The 23,685-nt window shown below is 44.0% G+C and overlaps 1 protein-coding gene across 2 annotated transcripts in view; it reads left to right on the forward strand.

The window, feature by feature from the left end:
* Positions 1-9,515, forward strand: part of LOC112266469 (E3 ubiquitin-protein ligase Midline-1) — a 65,841-nt gene extending 56,326 nt beyond the window's left edge. For both annotated transcript variants that reach the window (XM_024443956.2, XM_024443955.2), the window contains exons 4-10: positions 1,629-1,736; positions 2,822-2,970; positions 3,141-3,268; positions 4,085-4,228; positions 6,782-6,943; positions 7,201-7,408; positions 7,676-9,515. In XM_024443956.2, coding sequence (XP_024299724.1) covers positions 1,629-1,736; positions 2,822-2,970; positions 3,141-3,268; positions 4,085-4,228; positions 6,782-6,943; positions 7,201-7,408; positions 7,676-8,024 — 1,248 coding nt within the window. In that variant the 3' untranslated portion in view covers positions 8,025-9,515. The remainder of the gene's footprint in view (positions 1-1,628; positions 1,737-2,821; positions 2,971-3,140; positions 3,269-4,084; positions 4,229-6,781; positions 6,944-7,200; positions 7,409-7,675) is intronic.
* The last annotated feature ends 14,170 nt before the right edge of the window (positions 9,516-23,685 follow it).

Genomic DNA, 23,685 nt, shown 5'->3' on the forward strand with positions numbered 1-23,685 from the left:
GTGTGCATGCAGCTTGTGCTCAGTGAATCAACTTTGTACTTTGTAAAAGTAATCTGCGTGAATAATTGAGGAATGTGGAATGAGCTGCAGAATTATTGTGCAACACATGAAACCACTTCATTAAAGCTGTAGATTTTAATTTGATATATCCACCCCAAGGATTACAGTTAGAGGTTTTTTGTTTTGTTTTTGTATAGTCATCATCAGTGTGCATAAATGTGCAAGGACCAGAAAGACTCCCTTTCTCAGCACTTAAAGAGAGTACACAGGACGCGTGTGTACTTTTTGGAGAGATCGCTGAATATTTGAAAGCCTTCTAAAGCAAATCAGCCTCTCCTGCACCTTCTGTTAAACGTTTCTGAGCTCTTTTGACGGGCAATTCCCCAGAAACGCTTTTGCTTTGGGTTAAATGAATCTCTTATGCTCCTGCCAAAGACTCATCTTTTATGTCCGTCACACGCTCCCCTGCCATGTCCAAAGGCTGAGCCCACAGTGTGTCCTCACTGAACATCCTACTGTAATACATAGAGAGTTCACTAGACCTACAATCCACAAATATTCCACGGCAGATCAGAGGGAGAGATGGTGGCACTCACCCATGACCCCCGTCTAAACCCTGTGAACGTACAATAGAGAAACTCACTCACAGGGCGAAGGAACCTAATTACTGGCGCTGAAAAGGCGGATCTGTGTGCGTTTCAATGAGTCCCTTTCATATCATAAACAGCCTGTCCACACCAGGGAGTGACCGTAACACACCTTGTTGGCTTGGCAACGCTCAAACAATCCCTCTTTCACAACTCCCCTCTCTGCTTTTCGCTTCGGTTGAAAATCTGTGTTTCACCAGGACATAAAAACGGGCACCAAAGAGGCATCTATTTCAAAGGCCTGTGGCTAGTAAAGTGGACCTGAGTGTGCATGCACTCAACAATCGCAAACCTTCAAGATCTGTAGACTGATCCAAATGCTACCGAGAATTGAGCACTGTTAGACTCAGCAAAACACAGGCGCGGGCATTCTTTATCTTCTGTAGTAGCCAGAAACAAACACACATTAAGGTACTGTGGCTCAATGTTGATTCATTCACCCGTAGGCTATTAATTGCAATGCAAAACCAACTGACATCTGAATTATCATTAGTTGAACTAGAGCTTTAAATGGATACTGCAAGATTCTGGCAATTCATCTGTTTTTCGACTTTTTTATAAATCATGGCCTTGAGGCAGGTCGGACATTTTGACAATTACAAAACATTAAAGGGATACTGCGAGATCCGGTTTTCGACCTAGCCAGAGTCAGATGAACTCGTGGATACCATTTGTATGTCTCTGCATGCAGTATGAAAGAAGTTAGAGGTAGTTTTGAAAGCCAATGCTGAGCCCCTGCTAACTAGCGTTAGCGCAAACCATACGCTAGCGTTCCTGTAGACTTCCAGTAATTGCGCTGACGCTAGTTAGCGTTGGCTCTTGAAACTACCTCCTAACTTCCTTCACAATGCAGACATAAAAATGGTATCCATGAGTTTGTCTGACTCTGGGTAAGTATAACAGTAAATGGTTTGTAATTACAGCTTACTTAAGGCTATGAATTATCAGACAGCTGAATTATGTTTCATTTGTGTTTCTCAGGTCAATGCATCGCGGCAGGAGGGAAAGCTGATGGAAGAATGCGACCTCCTGATTGACATCATCCAGCAAAGGAGGCAGATCATTGGGACCAAAATCAAGGAGGGAAAGGTAAGATCCAGGAGTGGCCATGGGTCTGAAAGGGGAATCCCAAAAAAACACACACACACACAATCCTCTGCACTTTCTCTGAGCTGCAGTCTGAACCGTACGGCCTGGGAAGGAATGTAATAGTAAAACAACAGAAGGGTAAATGTCTCTCGCCTTCTGTTCGGGGTCTGCATTGGATCTGTTGGAAAGTCCACCGTCTGTTCACTCTCGATCTGTTCATTTACGATGCAAAGCGAACATTTGAACAAGGTCACCAAGGGGAATTGGACCATGCTTAATTATCAAGATGTCCAACCTACAGGGCATGTCTCAATTATTTTTACTGACTGACAGAGTTGGAGTTCGCTCAAAGCTAACTATTTGTAGTCAGAGAGGAAATGGAAATGACTTCACACTTTGTGTTACTTTTACTTGCTTCATTTCCGTTAATGAATTTCTGTTGGCGTTGGAATTACCAATAGCTGTCCAGGGTTAGTCAGAAACCAGATTCCTGCAGTTTCTCTAAATGACGGGACTTCCTTCGTTCCTTCCTGGTCTCGTGTCAGGACTTGAGTCAGGAGCGGGGTTTAAAGTAGAAGTACCAATATCAGGGGCCATAGAGGCAGTTTAGCTCTGACCTTTCGGCTGGAAATGAAAACCTGCCTAAATGGAAATCCTTTATGGTGGACGGTTGCCGCTGAGACGATAGAGAGACAATTTGGTATTTTGTCTTGCTCCCACACCTCTGGCATTGTCCAGATATAGGATATGGGTGAAAAGTTGTTTCATATAAATACCAGAAAATTGCAACAAAAATATACACATTCGAATGAAACCAAAGATTAGTTGTTCAGATTAGTGTGTCAGAAAAGGTTGATGAGGGCAGTGTCTCTGACCTAAATACAACATCCAATCAACCACATTTGACTGCCCTCAATCACTCTCTCTTAACCTCTCATTAGGTGAAGAGAAAGCAACAAGCCAAAAACATCTGGATACAATCCCAAAAAGCCCCATCTGGGCTAAATCTCTACCATCCCTGACATGGGATTCAGTTAATCACCTTCAACCCATTCTAACCCTCCTCTGTCCTATCTGCTCTATAGGCGGTCCGGATCAGGAAGCTAGCCCAGCAGATCTCCAACTGTAAGCAGTGCATTGAGAGGTCCTCTGCTCTCATCACCCAGGCCGACCAGACCCTGAAGGAGACGGACCACGCCCGCTTCCTCCAGACCGCCAAGAGTATCACCGAAAGGTGAGCAAGGCCAGCACGGAGGTTGTGGTAGAAATTCACTACAAACACCGGCTCTGACTAACCATTGACAATTCACAGTCAATCAACACGACCTCTGGCATCCTATGAAAATGTGCAACGTAGTGGGATAGTTGTGAACTCAACCCTCTGGGATTATGTGTTTGTGTTAGGGTTTCCATGGCGACCGCCTCCTCTCAGGTCCTGATTCCAGAGATCAACCTAACGGACACGTTTGACACGTTCGCTCTGGACTTCACCAAGGAGAAGAAGCTGCTGGAGAGCCTGGACTACCTCACAGGTACAGAGTACAATCAGCTCTATTTACTAGTAGTGGTGGGCGCCAATAGTGATCATTTAATACAATATCGGTATATTGCGATAATGTGGCAATATCGTGATATACTGTGATATTGTTGCCTATATTATGATATTGCTTTATGTCATGATGTCAACTATATCAAAGCACTGGCAATATATCTCCCTATATTCTATTGTCAAGTGCAAGAGTTGGCATCTCTCTCTACAACCATAACCTAAAAATTTGGTTGTATGCACTCCACCTAACTGTGGTCCAAAGTTCCACATCTACATAATGCCAAAATAGTCCATGTTATTGCATATTATTGCAGTACCCAAAATAATTCTACATCATATGAATAGATTTATATGAGTTTGTGGAAGAGATTGTTGTTTAGTCTTTGTGATGGCAGAGGGCTTCGCTTGAGGGCTGGCTCACTAAGTGAATCACTCTGAGTCATCGATGTGCACTCACTGGCGGAGGGGGAGCGCGAGAGAAGGAGAGGGAGGGGGGAGAGAGAGAGTGAAAGGGAAGGAGAGATGAGAGAAGAGAGAGAGGAGGGTTAGGGAGGGGAGGAGAGCGAAAGATGTCATCAGCCTCTGCTCAACTGTCAACCTCTGAAATATCATCTGGACTATGAATTATCATTAGCAAACAAAAGCTTGGCAATCATTATAAGTCTCTAGCCTTCAGTCCTCCTTTAAGAGCCACAGTACTTTGTTTGAGGTAAAACAACACGCTCAAAAGGTGAACCACTGTTATTTCATCATTATGCCAGAGCACGCATAACATAACATTCTCCTTTCCCTTATGTAGCTCCAAGTCCTCCGGGCATCAGAGAAGAGCTCTGCACTGCATCGTACGACACCATCACCGTCCACTGGACCTCAGACGACGAGTTCACAGTGCATTCCTATGAGCTCCAGTATGCTATCTTCACAGGGCAAGCCAACGTTGTCAGTAAGTATCTGGGTGTCGGCAAAAATGCAGTCACACATACCAGGAACACCTCCAAGCACACAACTATCTTCATAGGTCAAGCCAATGTTGTCAATGTGTATCAGGGTGTAAGTTAAACTACCCTGTGGCATACCAGGCACACCACCAGACACACAATGGTATCTTCACATGGCAAGACAATGGTGCTAGTAAGTGCACAGAACACCTTGAGAGAACGCTTTGTGCTCACAGAACTCTCCCCTGATGATAACTTTTGTATTTTCCAACTCAAAGCCCCGTGATGATTCGGGTGTAAAGCTAAACAGCTGGAGGACTCAAGAACCAAAACCGAATCATGTGTTTCTTCTCACCGAGCCTGTTGACTAGGGCCAATGGGGTGATCTCAAATCTCAGGATCTCAGCTTGAGTTATTGCGGTGTCAAAGGGGACAGAGTGGAATGGAGAGAGGGAGACTAGCTGACTCGGAGCGAATTACAGTCATAACACGAATCAGTGCTCAGAGCCCTCCTCCCCCACGGATCACGCCTGAATGCCACGCTCATGCATACTTCGCTGGGCAAGCAATATAAAATGAGATCAGGGGATGGGAAATATAGCGGTGTGTGGTTTGATGAAAGCGGACGGCTAGCAAACACGGTTATAGGGTGTCATGAGAATAAATAGGATATGATCACCTCTCTTCACTGCAAACGTGAGCATTTTAGCAACAACAACAAAGAGAAGAAACTGAGAAGTACCAGAACTATAGCTTTAATATTGCAATACAGCATCGGTGTTGCTGCAATTTGGAACAGGAGCAGTTGGCTTTTTCCACGCTTAAATCATGTTGAAAACTCCAGTGCCCCCCAAGTAGAATGACTTTTTGAATGTCTTTCGGGCACCAATATACAAAATGAATGAGCATAAATGTATAATAGAAGTCTACCATGTTCACCCTAGAATGATAATTGAACGTAACAATTGTATCAGATGCTGTCTTTGGAACCCCATTGAGAAGGCCCTTTACCAACATCAGCACTTTTCATGAGGGGTGGCGTAAAAACCCAAAGTGACATGTGTTTTTTTTCTCCACTTCCTCCTCTCCTCATTCTCTGCACACGCTATGTTTTCTTCCCGCCCTAGTTTCACATCCAATCACTAGGTCTAAGCTCTGGACTGAGGCTGAGGTGTTGTCACATCTTTGAAATGACACTTCAGAGGAAAAGGGGTGACGGCAGACTCTGGCCCACAGGGTCTCACTCAGGGTCATTTAATTGCTCACTGTGTTTTCTCTCACCAATGTAAATGATGTGTGACAGGCACGCCGTTCCAAAATGGCTGCCATGTGTGAGGTGAGAATGGCGTGTTTCCATTTAAAATATTGGCAAATGGCAGCCTTCAGAACACACGTTAGACATGATGACGGGGTATGATGGTACATGGTAGCCTTTAGGGACGGACAAAAAGGCGCAATGGCTTCACGCTCAAACAGATGTCGCGCGAAGCTTACGGAGAATACACTGTGCACTCAGCACGATGGCTGTTCTGGCAGAGAATTAAGCCTGCGGGCATCAATGTGGCACAGCACGGCTTAGTATAGGCCTATCAATGTACAGCACAGCCAGTCCCACGGACATGGAACAGCACAGCCATTGAGAGGTGAATGACCCCCCCCCCCATCCTAACACCTACAGTAACCACATAAAACAACAGAGTAGAGTGAATGGCAATATATATGGAATGTGTTGGATCATTAGAAATGAATCACTATAAATGGCATAATGCTGCGTTGCATACTGGCTGACTTTTTGAGCATCACTGGCATTTGTCGTAATGAATTGACTTTGTATGATAAATTACCCCTCAATTCCCCTTAAATCTACTACACCCTCCGATGCCAAAGTCATATTGGACAAGAAGCATTGTCTGAATACACTGATCATGAATCCTTCCCCTCTCACTTGAGTATGATTAAAAGGCCTTAGAATTGATTGAGGAAGTGACTGATTATGGAATTTGGACCACTCCTCTCTATCCTTTAGCTCTGGTCTCCTAGGATCACATGAATAGACTTCCTCCCCTCCTAACACAAACAGACTCAAACCTACACCTTTCTCAAACTATAGATAAGAGTTCGCCAAACTAAAGAATAAAAATATACAATATGTTTGGGAAATATGGACTTAATTAGGTGAATGTTTATATTTGGTCCAAGTATGATACTTACATTGGCTGAGGATTGGCTGTCTCTGCAGCAGGCAAAGCAAATCATTTCCTCATTCTGTGACAATTAACTTTGCTTACGTCCTGGAATTCAGCAGGTTACAAGTGACCTAATTAATTGATGATGTTTGCTTTTCAAAGTTTATCAAGGCCGCAATACTTCAACAACAAAGTATGTGTACTGTACATGTGCAGTCTGCGTTATTGGTCTGTTATAGCCACTCTGTGTGTGTTCATGTGACTACGTGTGTGCAAACGGAAACATTTGTGTGTTCCCTCATAAGCACCAATGCATAGCTGAGTGTGTATGCATGAAGACTCTATAACTGTGAGTCTGTTTCTCCCTCCCAGGCCTGTGTAACTCTGCAGACAGCTGGATGATTGTGCCTAACATCAAGCAGAACCACTACACCGTCCACGGCCTGCAGAGCGGCACCAAGTACATCTTCATCGTCAAAGCCATCAACCAGGCAGGTGCCCGCAGCAGTGAGCCAGGGACACTCAAAACCAACAGTAAGGGCTCCACATTCATTACGATTGAAGGAAACTTGGAATTATAGCATGCAGTCTTAGAGAAGTATCTTGTGATTCTTACCTAATATGGTCACCATATTATGTTTCAATACGGTGTCCATATTAGGACAGCATCACATGTCGGGGATGGTCTCCTAATATGGACACTATACATACAGCTGCTGCCTTCATAGCCTATCCTACCCTAGCCCCTTGCTAACTTAACCATGTTGTCTCTCTCCGTCCTCTTCGTCCAGGCCAACCTTTCAAGCTGGACCCCAAGTCCGCCCACAAGAAGCTGAAGATCTCCCATGACAACCTGACGGTGGAGCGCGACGAGACGGCATCGAAGAAAGGACACGGCCAGGAGCGCTTCACCAGCCAGAGTAGCTACGGCGTCGTCGGCAATGTTTACATCGACAGTGGACGCCACTACTGGGAGGCCCTGATTGGAGGAAGCACATGGTGAGTTAGACCTGGGAGACATGATGGACCAAGGTCTTGCTCTGATCCACATGGTGTTTGGCCTGTTGGATCTGGCTGGGTAGAATGACAGAGATAGAGGCCACATTGTAAGTCACTTAAAAGCACATTTACACAATGTAGTCAGAGAAAGATTCGATGCACATTTAATAACTACGAGTATTTAACACTTGGTAAGTGTTCACAAGTGTTGAAGTGTTTGGGTTTTAGCGGCAGGCTAACAGTGTCTTCTTACTCATTTATCCGCAGGTATGCGGTGGGCATCGCCTACAAGTCGGCCCCCAAGCACGAGTGGATTGGCAAGAACTCGGCCTCCTGGGTCCTGTGCCGCTGCAACAACTCGTGGGTGGTGCGTCACAACAGCAAGGAGCTGGCCATCGAGCCTTCGCCCCACCTGCGCCGCGTGGGTGTCCTGCTGGACTACGACGCCGGCTCGCTTACCTTCTACGATGCCGTGGGCTCACAGAACCTGCACACGTTCCACGTGTCCTTCGCCCAGCCCGTGTGTCCCGTCTTCAATGTGTGGAACAAGTGTCTGACTGTCCTTACGGGTCTGCCCATCCCCGAACACCTAGAAGGGTTGGAAACCCAGGACTGAGACCCCCTGGGAACTAGAGTTCCACCGGGCCAAATCAGACTAAATTGGGTTGGGTTAGGTTAGATTAAGCCACCTCCAAGGCACTTTGGGCCACTATGAACTAGAAAAGGCCATCCGCAAACTTGAATCATCACAGAAAATGTCATGCTACCACCTCATCTTATTTTAGGCACTTTGGACCACCCCTTGGGCCAACGTCAATCGCACAGACCACCCTCGATTCAACCACAGACCGTTTGACCACAGACCGTTTGACCACAGACCGCTCTTTGCAATGGGAAAGAAGGAAAGAGCTACGTAGCTGTACAGTTGTGAATTATAGCTTTGCCAAACTCCCACCTTCATGATTATGGAACTAAAGTAGCCATGCATTTAAATGTTTTTACTACCATTTTCTTGTGCTTATATGACAGATATTAATTATTGAAGTGTAAGAAAATAGCCTAGATAAATTTCAATATGCACATTCCCTTACATTTACACATTGTTCATACATTATTTATGGTCAGTTTACCAGACATAGGAGACATTTATAAATCTAGGGAAATTATTTTGATGCAATTTATCGATGTTACTTTCTAATCTAGAAAAAGTATTGTGTCCTAATACATTAATGTGTAAATTATACATATTTTGTGACAACATAATTACTTTCTTCCTTATAGTACCTTAAACCCACAAGTGTAAAAGTACTGTTGCATTTTAGACAAGCAATCCCTGCTTGCATTGCATTTTTAATTTTTGTCATGTTTTGTAATGGGATAGGTCCCTCTGCAATGGGAAAGGTCCTTTGTAGTTCAGCCATGCATGTTAGTGAGTATCTCTCAGGTCTATTCCAAATCTTGTTTTCATCCATGGAAATAATGCAAACTACTTTGTCCTCTCCTGAGTGAATACTCATTTCCTACTGTACTTAGCAGGTGTCACAAACCCGAACTGAAAAACACTTCCACTATGCTGTTAGGTACAGTGAGGACACGACTAATACAATCATCACTCTCATTTCACTTACAAACTCAGTCATTATTTCACCAAGGTCGATGCCACCACGAGCCACAGCTTGACCTCAGCTTGACCACTGTATGACCCAGTGACCATGAACTCAAATGTTGTAGGATACGTCTCTCCACCACACACAGGCACTCCATGATGTACATAACATATTATGTTCTCTTTTACTCTTGTCTTCTTTCAAAAGAAGGACCATCTGGATATTATACAGATAATCATTTTGTTTTTAAAGGAACAAAATGGATCGGTTCACTCATTAATTTGTGTCTTAGGTTTGGGATTATCCTTTCCTTGTGTTGGATGCAGCGATTATCTGCTCTTTAATGTTGCCACAAAAACGGTTTCATTTCAGATGTATGTTTGAATCCGGTGGACACTATTTTAGGAAAGAGGATCGGAATGCTTGTGTCACTGTACAAATATGAAGTAGCATTTGTCGATTGTCAAAGGTTCAATAAAGTGAGATACATTTTAACTTTTTTACTGCCTCCTGTACTGTATATTTCGCACGCACGCACGCACGCACGCACGCACACACACACACACACACACACACACACGCACACACGCACACACGCACACACACACACACACACACGCACGCACGCACGCACACACACACACACACACACACACACACACTCACTTTGTCGTAAACATCACTTTAGCAATACACCACATGGTCTTTGTCTGTTTCCGACCATCAACGTAGCCTAATATATCGTTTTTTCTCTTTCTAGACCCTTGCCTAACATACATGTATAACAACAGTGTTTGGGAAGGGGTGTGTGTGTGTGTGTAGTCCTTCATGTATGTATTTGACCTAAAATGGTACTCCACTGAGTAAAAACTGTGATGACATGGAAAACTGATTGGACATCCAAAAAGTTATCAATGTAATTTAGTCTTAAGCTGAATTAAAATGACAGGGTGAAATCTTTGATTGATTTCACACTTGCATCATTTAGCAGATACTCTTATCCAGAGCAGCTATGGTTAAGTGCCTTGCTAGAGGTTCGTCAACTTGGGGATTCAAAAAAAGCAACCATTTGGTTACTGGCCCAATGTTCTTAAGCGCAAGGTTAACTGCCGTCAACATATCACATTGAATTCACGTTAGTTGACAACTCAACCAAATGTAAATCAAAAATAGATGTTGAACTGATCTGGGCCCAGTGGGATGGTACAGTGATTCTCGCAGCTCTTGCACCAGCCCAGGAAACTGTTAGGATGACATGATTTTCAATGACATCTCTTTTGGTCCCCCGGTAGAAAAAGCTTTAGGGACTTGCTGTGTGTTTGGTGTGTGCGTGATGACATACGTACGTTGTGCATGAGTGAGTGTATATGCGTGCATGCGTGCATACATGTAGGCATGCATATGTGACTGTGTGCGTGCATGTGTGTTGTTCATGAACTTACAGTGACCCTGCACATCAATTACTGGTCAGTGGAGGTCATGACTGAGCAGGAGCACTGTGACATTTCCCTCACTGCTGGATGTTTGGCCAACACACCAGGAATCTTAGCTACCCGTGAAGGAACTGCCCAGAATCACAATTTACAGACACAGGAAGTGAAGGACAGTCGATAAGAAGGAAATAGGAAAAATAACAAAAACAAATGTCTATATCAACTGCCTTCATTCAATTTGATAAACATTGTCTCGTGTTTCGTGTGACTATTTCGTTGTACAACAGGCATCTACACACATTTCAATAGGGCACCCGTGTTGCTGGTCACGTATTAAAAGGAAAAGAAACGGAAAAAGTTGTCCACATAATTATACTTCACATTATGGCTCATGATACTCTTTTCTTTAAACAAAAAGTATTACATCAACTGTGGATGCCGAGTCGAGACAACTCCATGGAATGGCCAGCAGGGGTCAGTATAATGTGAAAAGAAAATACTTCATCGATAATCCATAACGTCCTTTGGGGGAAAATCAAAGAAAGTCTTGCGCCAATGTCTAACGGTCAGGGTAGTGATTTTAATAGGATTAATTACAATAGGACCACGCATGCTGAGTTGAATCTGTTGTAGTCTGGCTCTTAGTATGGGTTATGGTTAATATCTCTGATACAGGCGTCCGGCTATCAACAATGATCTGACAGTACTGATTGTACTTTATCAAAACAACATCTGTGAATTTGGAGTACTATAACATAAACAACAAAAACACACAAAAGAAAAGATCCTATTCATTCACTGACTACAGCTGTTCCAGTAATCAACGTCGGATCCTAATGAAAAGCTTATCGGTTCCTCTTACGCAATGTTTTGCTTCCTGCCGTGTGATAAATTGCCGTTTGATTCGCTGTGCCGCTGATGGATCGTATGAAGGCTGGGAAGCAATTCAATCGGAAGATTTTAGTCCTATCTGCCTGGACTTTGCCTATCGGATAGGATTAAATGTATGGAAATAGTATGAATAGAATGGAAGTCCCCATTCAAGTAAATTGTTTGTCAATTCCATTGTATCATTCCATTCAATTCCATTCATTACAGGATTATTAGGATAGATAAATGAGAAGGGAGGAGTTTTTGGAGTCAGTTGTAAACAAGCATCATTCTTGCTTCCTTCTTTCCTGGTCTGGTCGGATGGCCTAAATGTTCACAATACGTGATTGCAAAGCACAACAAATGGCATAGCGTGACAACCCTGACTTTAACATGACACATAATGCACCCATAACTCACTGTGTAAAAACACATGGAGACTTTTCATCAGATTGATATGGTTTGTACCAGCATAGTCAGACAGAGCATGCTCTGTATCCAGTTACACCAGTATTCACCGACAAAAAAGTTAAGAGAACATGTCAAAGAGGATAGAATTTCATATCAGATAGAATTTCACAGCGGATACAATTTCTTCAGATCATCATGTCTCAAGTGAAGATGGGAAGGTCTGTAATCACAACTATTAGTATATAAATATGATATCCTCCTATGTTCCCTCCATCAAGCCTAATCAGAACTGGGAAGGTATCAGGTCTGTAATCTAACATCCTAATAGTTCTGATGTTCTTTCATCAGACCTAATCATAACTGAGAATTAGCGGGGGAGCTCTCTGAGAGCTGGGTCAGAATAACAAATGATGCGCTCGTTTCACCTTAAATCATATTTTCTCCTAGCCCTCTCTCCATTTGGTTGAGGCAGCTCTGACAGCTCCTGTATCTGCCTGCACCACTCTCTTACATCCCCACTGGGCAAGTTCAATTAAGAGGCAGCTCACAAATACGCTCAATGCAAAGCTATGGACTCTGTTTCGCCTCTGTTTCTTTCCCTGTCTGTCTTGCTGTTTCTTTCTTTATTTCTCTCTCTCTCTCTCTCTCTCTCTCTCTCTACCCCTCTCTCTACCTCTAACTCTACCTCTTCCTCTACCTCTACCTTTCTCTCTTACCTCTCTCTCTCTCTACCTCTACCTCTATCACTCTCTCTCTCTCTCTCTCTCTCTCTCTCTACCTCTCTCTCTCTACCTCTTCCTCTACCTCTACCTCTCTCTCTTACCTCTCTCTCTCTCTCTCTACCTCTCTCTACCCCTCTCTCTACCTCTACCTCTATCACTCTCTCTCTCTCTCTCTCTCTACCTCTCTCTCTCTACCTCTTCCTCTACCTCTACCTCTCTCTCTTACCTCTCTCTCTCTCTCTCTCTCTCTCTCTACCCCTCTCTCTACCTCTAACTCTACCTCTTCCTCTACCTCTACCTTTCTCTCTTACCTCTCTCTCTCTCTCTCTACCTCTACCTCTATCACTCTCTCTCTCTCTCTCTCTCTCTCTCTCTCTCTCTCTCTCTACCCCTCTCTCTACCTCTAACTCTACCTCTTCCTCTACCTCTACCTTTCTCTCTTACCTCTCTCTCTCTCTCTCTACCTCTACCTCTATCATTCTACCTCTCTCTCTCTCTCTCTTTCTTCTCTGTCTGTCTTGCTGTTTCACTCTCAAATCAAATCAAATTTAATTTGTCACATAAACATGGTTAGCAGATGTTAATGCGAGTGTTACGAAATGCTTGTGTTTCTAGTTCCGACAGCGCAGTAATATCTAACAAGTAATCTGACAATTCCCCAACATCTACCTAATGCACACAAATCAAAAAGGGTGAATAAGAATATGTACATGTAAGTATAAGGATGAGCGATGGCCGACTGCATAGGCAAGGTGCAATAGATGGTATAAAATACAGTATATACATGTGAGTAATGTAAGATATGTAAGCATCATTAAAGTGGCATTATTTAGTACATTGTATAAAGGGACTAGTGATCCATTTATTAAAGTGGCCAGTGATTGGCTCTCAATGTAGGCAGCAGCCTCTCTGAGTTAGTGATTGCTTTTTAGCAGTCTGATGGCCTTGAGATAGAAGCTGTTTTTCAGTCTCCGTCCCAGCTTTGATGCACCTGTACTCTCTCTCTTTCTCTGTATTTCTTGCTGGGGTTTTTTCTCGCTCTCTATCTCTCTCTCTCTTTCTCTCTCTCTCTCTCTCTCTCTGTCTTACTGTTTCTCTCTCTCTTTCTTCTGTCTGTCTATCTGTCTCTCTTTTTTCTCTGTCTGTCTTGCTCTCTCTCTCTCTTTTTCTCTTTCTCTTTTTTTCTTTCCCACATTTAGTCAGTCAGCCAGTGAGTCAGTCTCTCCATCCTTTCATAATAGTCAGCAGTTTTATCCTGACAGCCAAGAGAATCCAATTATTTTGCACCCCTCAATCCTAAAATCTTCACCGAGGGTGAAACAAACTTGGACAGGCCCCCCTTTTACCACTGCAGCAGCTAATTAAGTGATGATCATTCATTGCACTTCACATTTGTGAGGGCTTTTGTGCTTTCAAGCTATTGAAAAAAAGAGCAGCCGAGCGACTGAAAACGATAAAGCCGTAAATTAAAAGGTCCCCCGCATCAGCGCTAACGCGTTACCTAGGTGTTCCAGTCTTCTCCCTGACCTTTCCCTTCCACTAATCTACAAAGTAAGAGCAGATCCAATGGGAATTGAGATGATGAGGGCAGCCGAGCAACAATGAACGGCGAGGTCACTCAGGGACGTGTGCAGCCAGTTTCCATCCGACCGTTAACATTCTGAAGAGAAGCTCTACCTGACACTGACTCCCAGACACAGGACAGCCCCCTGGCTGGGTGAAATAGATGCTGACGCTCCAATAGCAGTGGCTCACCACAGTTTATCCCTCCCCCCTCAAGATCTGAGCAGTTTAACAGCACATTTCCCGTAATTCACTATTCACTATGTGTTCATATGCTATCTGTTCATATGCTATCTGGTCAGCCCAGAGTGGCGCTGGGGGCGGAGAGATGATGGGATGACTCAGTAGGTTGAACAGACCAGTGTTTCCAATGGTGAAACAGCTCCCCAGGATTAGATGCATCTGTGTGTGTTGAAGGGGGGTGGGGATGGTGAGGGGGTGGGGATGGTGAGGGGGGTAGTGTGCGTGCGTGCTTGCTTGCTTGCATGCTGTTTGTGTGTGTGAGGGGTGAGGGGGTATGTATGTCTGTCTGCCTGCCTGCCTGCCTGTCTGTCTGTGTGTGTGCGTACTTTAAAACATACTGAAACAAATATGTTTCACTCTTAGCGTCTCCTACAGCATCACACAGATGTCATTCCCATAGACTTTACAGATTGTGATCTGAATTGCCACCTGACCATGACCAAATACAGTGCCTTGCGAAAGTATTCGGCCCCCTTGAACTTTGCGACCTTTTGCCACATTTCAGGCTTCAAACATAAAGATATAAAATCATGAAGTGGAACGACATTTATTGGATATTTCAAACTTTTTTAACAAATCAAAAACTGAAGAATTGGGCGTGCAAAATTATTCAGCCCCTTTACTTTCAGTGCAGCAAACTCTCTCCAGAAGTTCAGTGAGGATCTCTGAATGATCCAATGTTGACCTAAATGACTAATGATGATAAATACAATCCACCTGTGTGTAATCAAGTCTCCGTATAAATGCACCTGCACTGTGATAGTCTCCGTTAAAAGCGCAGAGAGCATCATGAAGAACAAGGAACACACCAGGCAGGTCCGAGATACTGTTGTGAAGAAGTTTAAAGCCGGATTTGGATACAAAAAGATTTCCCAAGCTTTAAACATCCCAAGGAGCACTGTGCAAGCGATAATATTGAAATGGAAGGAGTATCAGACCACTGCAAATCTACCAAGACCTGGCCGTCCCTCTAAACTTTCAGCTCATACAAGGAGAAGACTGATCAGCGATACAGCCAAGAGGCTTATGATCACTCTGGATGAACTGCAGAGATCTACAGCTGAGGTGGGAGACTCTGTCCATAGGACAACAATCAGTCGTATATTGCACAAATCTGGCCTTTATGGAAGAGTGTCAAGAAGAAAGCCATTTCTTAAAGATATCCATAAAAAGTGTTGTTTAAAGTTTGCCACAAGCCACCTGGGAGACACACCAAACATGTGGAAGAAGGTGCTCTGGTCAGATGAAACCAAAATTTAACTTTTGGGCAACAATGCAAAACGTTATGTTTGGCGTAAAAGCAACACAGGTCATCACCCTGAACACACCATCCCCACTGTCAAACATGGTAGTGGCATCATCATGGTTTGGGCCTGCTTTTCTTCAGCAGGGACAGGGAAGATGGTTAAAATTGATGGGAAGATGGATGGAGCCAAATACAGGACCATTCTGGAAGAATGGACCTGTAGACTGGGACGGAGATTTGTCTTCCAACAAGACAATGATCCAAAACATAAAGCAAAATCTACAATGGAATGGTTCAAAAATAAACATATCCAGGTGTTAGAATGGCCAAGTCAAAGTCCAGACCTGAATCCAATCGAGAATCTGTGGAAAGAACTGAAAACTGCTGTTCACAAATGCTCTCCATCCAACCTCACTGAGCTCGAGCTGTTTTGCAAGGAGGAATGGGAAAAAATTTCAGTCTCTCGATGTGCAAAACTGATAGAGACATACCCCAAGCGACTTACAGCTGTAATCGCAGCAAAATGTGGCGCTACAATGTATTAACTTAAGGGGGCTGAATAATTTTGCACGCCCAATTTTTCAGTTTTTGATTTGTTAAAAAAGTTTGAAATATCCAATAAATGTCGTTCCACTTCATGATTGTGTCCCACTTGTTGTTGATTCTTCACAAAAAAATACAGTTTTATATCTTTATGTTTGAAGCCTGAAATGTGGCAAAAGGTCGCAAAGTTCAAGGGAGCCGAATACTTTCGCAAGGCACTGTACATCTGGGAATTCTGGAAATATGACCCTTTTTCAGACATATACATGACAAAGGTTGTCATAATTGCATTTGATTTTGACATCAAGAAGATTATTTCTCTCTTCTGGAGTTTGCCATTGAGGAGGAGTGACTTATCTCTCTTCAGGGGACAAATAAATGCAAATTTTCTAATTGAAAAAACAAACCCAGCATATTGATTCACTTTGATATAACATCCCTTAACTCTTCTTGATGATAGGCAAGATTAAAAGAAATGTTCTTACCAGGTGAGTTGTGAGGTGAATGGGAATGATACAATTTCTACATCTGAACAGCAGAGGGTGCTGTGGACACATGAATGAACCCGAGTGGATGCTTAGTGGACTGGGAAAACCTGGCTTGGCCGCCTCATGGGGCCTCATTTCTACCTCTGCAACACTGCCGTGCAGAGAGCTAACACCAAACAGAGGCAGCAGAGACAAAGCTCTTGCAAGACAATGCAAAACAATGCTTCATTCACATTCGGTTGGTCACGTTGGCTTTCCATGTCGCCCATCCTTATTCCAAACCGAGAACGGTGTGTATTTTTGTCAGAAAATACATTTCCACCGTGTTTTTACTCCAAGCCTCCCTCAACCCGTTCCAAATTCACGACCCTCCATGTTTGCTACTTCCTGGGGGCAGCAGGAGAAATCATATCTTTTAGGAGATGAACGTCCACACTCACTCCCGGCAGTTAGTGTGCTGAACAAATACCGGAGTGACACAAACAACCTGGGGATGTTCGGCTGAGTTTAATATCCATTTGGCGTTGTGACTTTAATGGGTCAGCACGACTCCAGTGAGACGAGCGTCAGTCGAGAGATTCTCCATTGCACACCTTAATTAAATTAAGTCTGATGCATAGCGATGCAATTCAGCTCCATTCGCTACAGAAGACTGCAAACAAATAGCATTGATACTATCTATACTATCTATCATTGGGGTGTACACTAAGTTGGGCTAACTGCTCTGCAGATACTGAGCAGTAGATAGAGACAACTAGACTACATTTCTAAACTTGAATTCAATCATTTGGAGTCTTAGGAGTGCAGTAAAAGGTTGTCCATTCATAAATAATAATGACTAATGAACAAAGGAAAGATTTGACCTTCTGGTGGTGCAAAACCTGACCTGATTAAAACACAAGTGTAGAAAAAAAACACGAGTGTGTGTACGTGTGTCGGGCGGCGCTCGGCGGTCATCGTAACCGGTCAACTAGCTGCCACCGATTCCTTTTTCTCTTCTGTTAGTTTTGTCTCGATTGTTTTCATCTGTTACTTATTTGTTGTTAATTATTGGCTCAACACCCACCACTCCTAGCTCTCCGTGACAACGTGTGTGTGTGTGTGTGTGCCTGTTTATGTATGTGTACAAATTCAGTGTGTGTGTGTGTTTCTCTGAGTTAGTGTGTGGATGTCTACACATGCCTGTGTGTGTGCTTCTGTCTGTGTGTGTGTGTGTGTGTGTGTGTGTTCCTCTGTGTGACTGTGTGTGTGTGTGTGTGTGTGTGTGTGTGTGTGTGTGATTATGCATGTTTTACCATAGTCCCTGATATTCTTCTCACCACGTCTGACCTGTAGATTGACAGGGTCCTCCTCGAACCTTCAAGAGGAGAGGGACTGAGAGTCCTGAAAGTACTGGAAGAAGCACCAGGGTCCTGAGGAGGATACTTTAAAGCACTTCGTAGGAATAGTCAGCCAGCAACACAACGGGGGATTCAAGGCATCACTCCTTCAATCAACCTGTAGAATTGGAGTAAGCTGCTAACAGTGGCCCACTCACACTCTAGAGCACAGAGAGGGGATTTCAGAGCCTCACAGGTAGCCCTTTGTAGTCCTGCCAAATCTACGGAAGGGAGGTGCAAGCCGATTTCCACCCCGAGTCCGTCTCTCCACCCTTCTGCCTAGACGAGTTTGAAGACTTTTAATCTCAGACTTTCTTTTTAGGGGTGGGGATAATTCATAGGGATCTAAAGCTGAGATCCTGTGAAATGCCATTGGGATTTGACTTCCTCTTACTGTATATTCTCACTGTAGGTGTTTAGTTCTGTCTACAGTTGAAAGATATTTTTGAATGAATCTAAAAAGTTATCGAAACAGATGAAAGCGCTTATCACAACAGTGCCATGAATCGACAGTATGCAGATGGGGTATTAGGGATCAATAGTTTGTTAGTCTCCCCTGTTAGACGATCTGTCAAAGGTAAGTGAATGTGCCCATGGACTCTTTGTCAAATGCAAACCTAATGGTTGGACCAAAGGTCGAGCAGCGGAGACCAGCAGTTCAAAATCGATGGCCGGATTAATCTCGTTCCACTGTGCAGCTATTACAGTGGGAGAGTGATCACTAGACCATGGCAAAGGCCAGCATTCATCTCTGTAATGATCAAATGTGTTGGATGACAAAAGGTCCACTTCTAGGAACCACTGCAACATAGACATAGGCTCTCCACCTTTTCAGCCTCGACAAAGATGCACTCCGATTGAGACACATGCCGAAAACTGTGAGGCATTATTCTCCCTGACATGCTCCTGTGCACCTCTCGGTCCAACACCTTTCCTTACCATTAAGTGATGAGCATATGATTTTTCATTGGCACACCTCCCCGCTCTCACACACAGTGTGATTCCATGGAAAGAAAGGGGGGTTGGAAGGACACCGTGAGTAATCTTAAACCCTTAAATCTGGAATTGTAAGCTTAAATCGCTATTTATAGTCCTTTAGTCTCAACCCTAGCACCCGATAAAACCCCTCATTCTCCTCCCTTACCAACTTTTTTTTATAGTAGCAGATTGGCATGGGAGGAAGCAGATTGGCATGGGAGGAAGCAGATTGGCATGGGAGGAAGCAGATTGGCATGGGAGGAAGCAGATTGGCATGGGAGGAAGCAGATAGGCTTGGGAGGAAGCAGATTGGCATGGGAGGAAGCAGATAGGCATGGGAGGAAGCAGATAGGCATGGGAGGAAGCAGATTGGCATGGGAGGAAGCAGATTGGCATGGGAGGAAGCAGAATGGCATGGGAGGAAGCAGATTGGCATGGGAGGAAGCAGATTGGCATGGGAGGAAGCAGATTGGCATGGGAGGAAGCAGATTGGCATGGGAGGAAGCAGATTGGCATGGGAGGAAGCAGATTGGCATGGGAGGAAGCAGATAGGCATGGGAGGAAGCAGATTGGCATGGGAGGAAGCAGATAGGCATGGGAGGAAGCAGATTGGCATGGGAGGAAGCAGATTGGCATGGGAGGAAGCAGATTGACATGGGAGGAAGCAGATTGGCATGGGAGGAAGCAGATTGGCATGGGAGGAAGCAGAATGGCATGGGAGGAAGCAGATTGGCATGGGAGGAAGCAGATTGGCATGGGAGGAAGCAGATTGGCATGGGAGGAAGCAGATTGGCATGGGAGGAAGCAGATTGGCATGGGAGGAAGCAGAATTGAGTGGAAACTATTCACATTGAGACTTTGCTGTATTATTTTCCACCAGAATCCCCTGACAACCAGAGCTGGCCTTTCATATTAACCCTGGCTCTCTACCCTCCTCCCCCTCTTCCTCCGCGAACCTCCAGCACCAACCAACCATCAGCCTCTAAGGGATCAATTGAACTACAAATACAATGAATTATTTGGCAGCTCCTGTATTTCCTTGGAGAAACCATTCCTCTGGCTATCAGTCGGGGGCGGCAAAAAGAGAGCAAAAAAAGAGGAGAAAAAGCTTCAGTTTGCTAGGGGGATGCTTAGCGCGTGGCTCTGACTGGTCTTGGCAGAGGAGTTGCTGCGTTCACTCCCAGCAAGGCTAAATGAAAAGCTGTACGAGGAAATGAAAGAGGGCCAAAGGATAAGATCAGGAAATACAATAAGGAGCTGTCTTGTAAACAACACCTTGATGGCAAAAACAGATAATACAAGGAAGTGTATTGAACAGCCATTTCATTTTTTCTGACAGAGGGTGTGTGTTTGCTGTTTTTTCATTTAGCCTCGGCGTCTGAGGCTTTACGCTGACGCTAACATTACCTTGACTTTAGAAGTGCTAAACACCACTCACAGTCCCTCCTCCTCCAATTCAATACCATTGCTTTGTAGGTAAAAGTCATGGCAACGTGCTCACAATACTAGCCAATGTGTACATTTCCCCAACATTCAATTGCTTGTTTAAATAACCCTATTTATCGTACCAGTCCTGATACATCATGCACTTTCACGACATTCAGCATGCTCATAAATAGCATACATAAGCAAAGATGTGGCATATTATCATTGATTTTATTCATACATTAATAGGCCACCCTTGAAGATAATGAACTTAGCTGGTGTATGCATTATTCACTCAATAGAACAAAAGAATAATATTAGATATTCACATTTGTTTTCGGGAGCATGGGTGATTAGTTGTGGGTGTGTGAGAACCTGGTTAGAAAATATGATGAGTGTGAAGACCCGGAAGGGAGGATCAACTTTATAGGGCAGAACAAGTGAACCGTTCCACCAGTGTATAAGACATACCGAAAAGATTCAGTGACACATTCACTTCCTCAGGCCTCATCTCACCAAGTGGTTGTAGCACACTAACGGAAGAATATTTATAAAAGTTCTCTTCCAGCATAATATATAATATAATACATGCCGTTTAGCAGACGCTTTTATCCAAAGCGACTTACGGTCATGCGTGCACACATGAAAGATAACTACTTCATTTAATGGATGTAAAGTGCCTGTAGGACAAAACATGGAATATTATGGAGTCCTGAAATAAAAAAAAACATCTCTTACTCCTTCTTTCTATTGCAAATGAGAGTGCAGCCCGACAGTAACAACAACAGCAGCAGCGGCGGGCGGCTGTACGTCTGTCTAGGAGGAAGTCTGTGTTCCTCTACAATAGCTGACAGAGCGGCGTTTGTCCGCGTCAGCAGTTTGCGTGACAGCCTGAGGAAGTCTTAAAGTACTGATCTCCAGGATTGGAGGAGGGAGTCGTTTGATCACCACAGCATGGTGCTTCTCTCCATCCCTCTCCTCTTGAAGGTTCGAGGAGCGTCACATAGCATTGTTGCCTGGAGGAGTGGTGCTGATGGTGGGATGACTATTGTGTTCTAATAGCCTGACCACCCACACGCACACGTTTGTTGAGTGACACTTTATCAATGTAAATGTTTGTGCGGGGACTTTGAAGACCCACAATGAAGACTGAGAAAGTTTCTGCATGAGGGGAATAAAACAATTAAAAAAGTACTGTTCTTAATGTTGACTAGTGATCATTCAACTGGCATTGTTATTTGATGTGATGTGTTGGAAAAACGTACATTCCATGCAAAAAGTTGAGTTTTTCTACATTTTAGTCCATGTCATAGCAATAAAATGTATATCATACCACATTTAGTGGGGCACGTCACTTGATTTCATCATAACAGTTTACAACACAGTTATAAGAGCCATCCTAGAATATTAGGACAAACTCCAGGCCAAGTGGAGGCTGCTGAGGGGAGGACAGCTCGCAATAATGCCTGGAATGTAGTAAATGGAATGGTATCAATCACGTGTTGGATACCATTCCATTGACTCCATTCCAGACAGTATTATGAGCTGTCCTCCCCTCAGCAGCCTCCACTGCCCAGGCCAGGTCCTCATTTTATCTGATGAGCAAGGATGGCCACGCCGTCGCCATTCCTCACAGCTGGTTAAGATCAAGAGCGACAACACACACACACACACACACAAGCCTCTCCCAACCTCCCAACACCTGTGGATGTGTACCGCATGAGTCTCTATGAGTGAGAGGTGAACTCCCGATTAAACACTACTCGTCGCCACGTTCATCCTTCCTCCCTCCGTGACATAAGCCCAGGCATTTAGATCACTTAGCACTTTCTGAATCACTGCCTCTCTCTGGCTCTCACAGTAGCCTCCTCCTCGTCAGCCAAAGACATGGGGAGGAGGATAAGGGTTCATCAGACAAGCAATAACCCATCAGGGTGAAAATATTCCTCCTTCCTCATCTACACCCTTGACTTTCTATCTTCATTCCTGCTCTCTTCATGTGTCTTTCAATGTTCTTCACTTATTTGCAATTTTCCAGTTCAGGGGAACCTCTCTCTTTAATGTCGAACGACAACACACTCTTCTGAACATGTACAAATGACCTTGACTAACCTAAACCCCCGCATATTGACTCGGTACCGGTACCCCTTGTATGAAGCCTAGTTATCGTTATTTCATTGTATTACTTTTTATTTGATTTTTTTACTTCAGTTTATTTAGCAAATATTTTCTTAACACTATTTCTTGAACTGCTTTGTTAGTTAAGGGCTTGTAAGTAAGCATCGTTAGATAACTTTGTTCTGGCACACTGCGTCTGAAAAAAAAAACAACAACCCTAAGTTCCCAAGGTGATTACAAATATTGTTAGTCCTGGTAGTAGGTCAATATAAAATGTCTCTTGAGACCCCTGGCAGATTTCTCCTCCTCCACACTTTGCGTGAGCTTGTCAACGCCCCAAAGTCACTTTCGCGGTCTTTCTTCACAACGGAGTGTCTTCCACCTCGTTGCCTAAGCAACCCTCTGAAACTGACTCCTGTGTCGGGCCAACCTGTGCTGACAACCCCCCGCTGGAGTAAAAGTCAGCACATGGGCGCCCGCTCCCCGCTCTATACACCACACCGCTGTCTCCATGCCCCAGGATCCTCTCTGTTCCAATCCGGATTGACTTCCCTCTTGCTCAAAGCCTGCCAGCTCTGTAGGTCATCCAGCTAGTAGAAAAGAGAGAAAAGAAAAAAAAATTGAAAGAGAAAGAAGGGAGTGAGTGAGAAAATTTAACAAAGAACCCACACTGGCTCTCACAGTGTGGTGCTGGTATATCTCAGTCTCTGTAGAATGTGGAGCCTGGCAGAGTATGTCCATCTGTCCATTTGTCTGGGGCATGGTGAAATTCACTTATTTTATGTCTGGGTATGACCTGAAAGGGAGAAGCATTTGCTTGGGGAGAAAGTTAAAAGCATCAAGGAGAGTCTAAGATGAGAGCGAAAGTATAGTTTGTGGTTGTGCATTTTCAAGCGGCGTATTAAAATGACCTGAAATGAGGAAGTGCAACCGCCACCCAGGACTATAATGCTATATTGTTTTTGTCATGACTGTTTCTATGCACTTTCAATGCAAAGTATCCATTTTCTATGTAATTATAGGCACAAATGGTTTTTAAATGGGCAACACTGAGAAAAATAACTACGGCACTCAGTCTCTGTAGCAAAGTGTCTTAAATTGGAGTTGAACATGTGGGCACTCGACGTCACATGTCCTCCTCCTCACCAGCTAATTGTTATTCATTAGCAGGCAAACGTCACCAGAACTTGGCACTAACGAAACATCCTGTTCTTTTCTGTTTAACTATGGGGGGGCATTAGCTGTAGTAGT

The sequence above is a fragment of the Oncorhynchus tshawytscha genome, linkage group LG14 (assembly GCF_018296145.1).
Source record: "Oncorhynchus tshawytscha isolate Ot180627B linkage group LG14, Otsh_v2.0, whole genome shotgun sequence".
Lineage (NCBI taxonomy): Eukaryota > Metazoa > Chordata > Actinopteri > Salmoniformes > Salmonidae > Oncorhynchus > Oncorhynchus tshawytscha.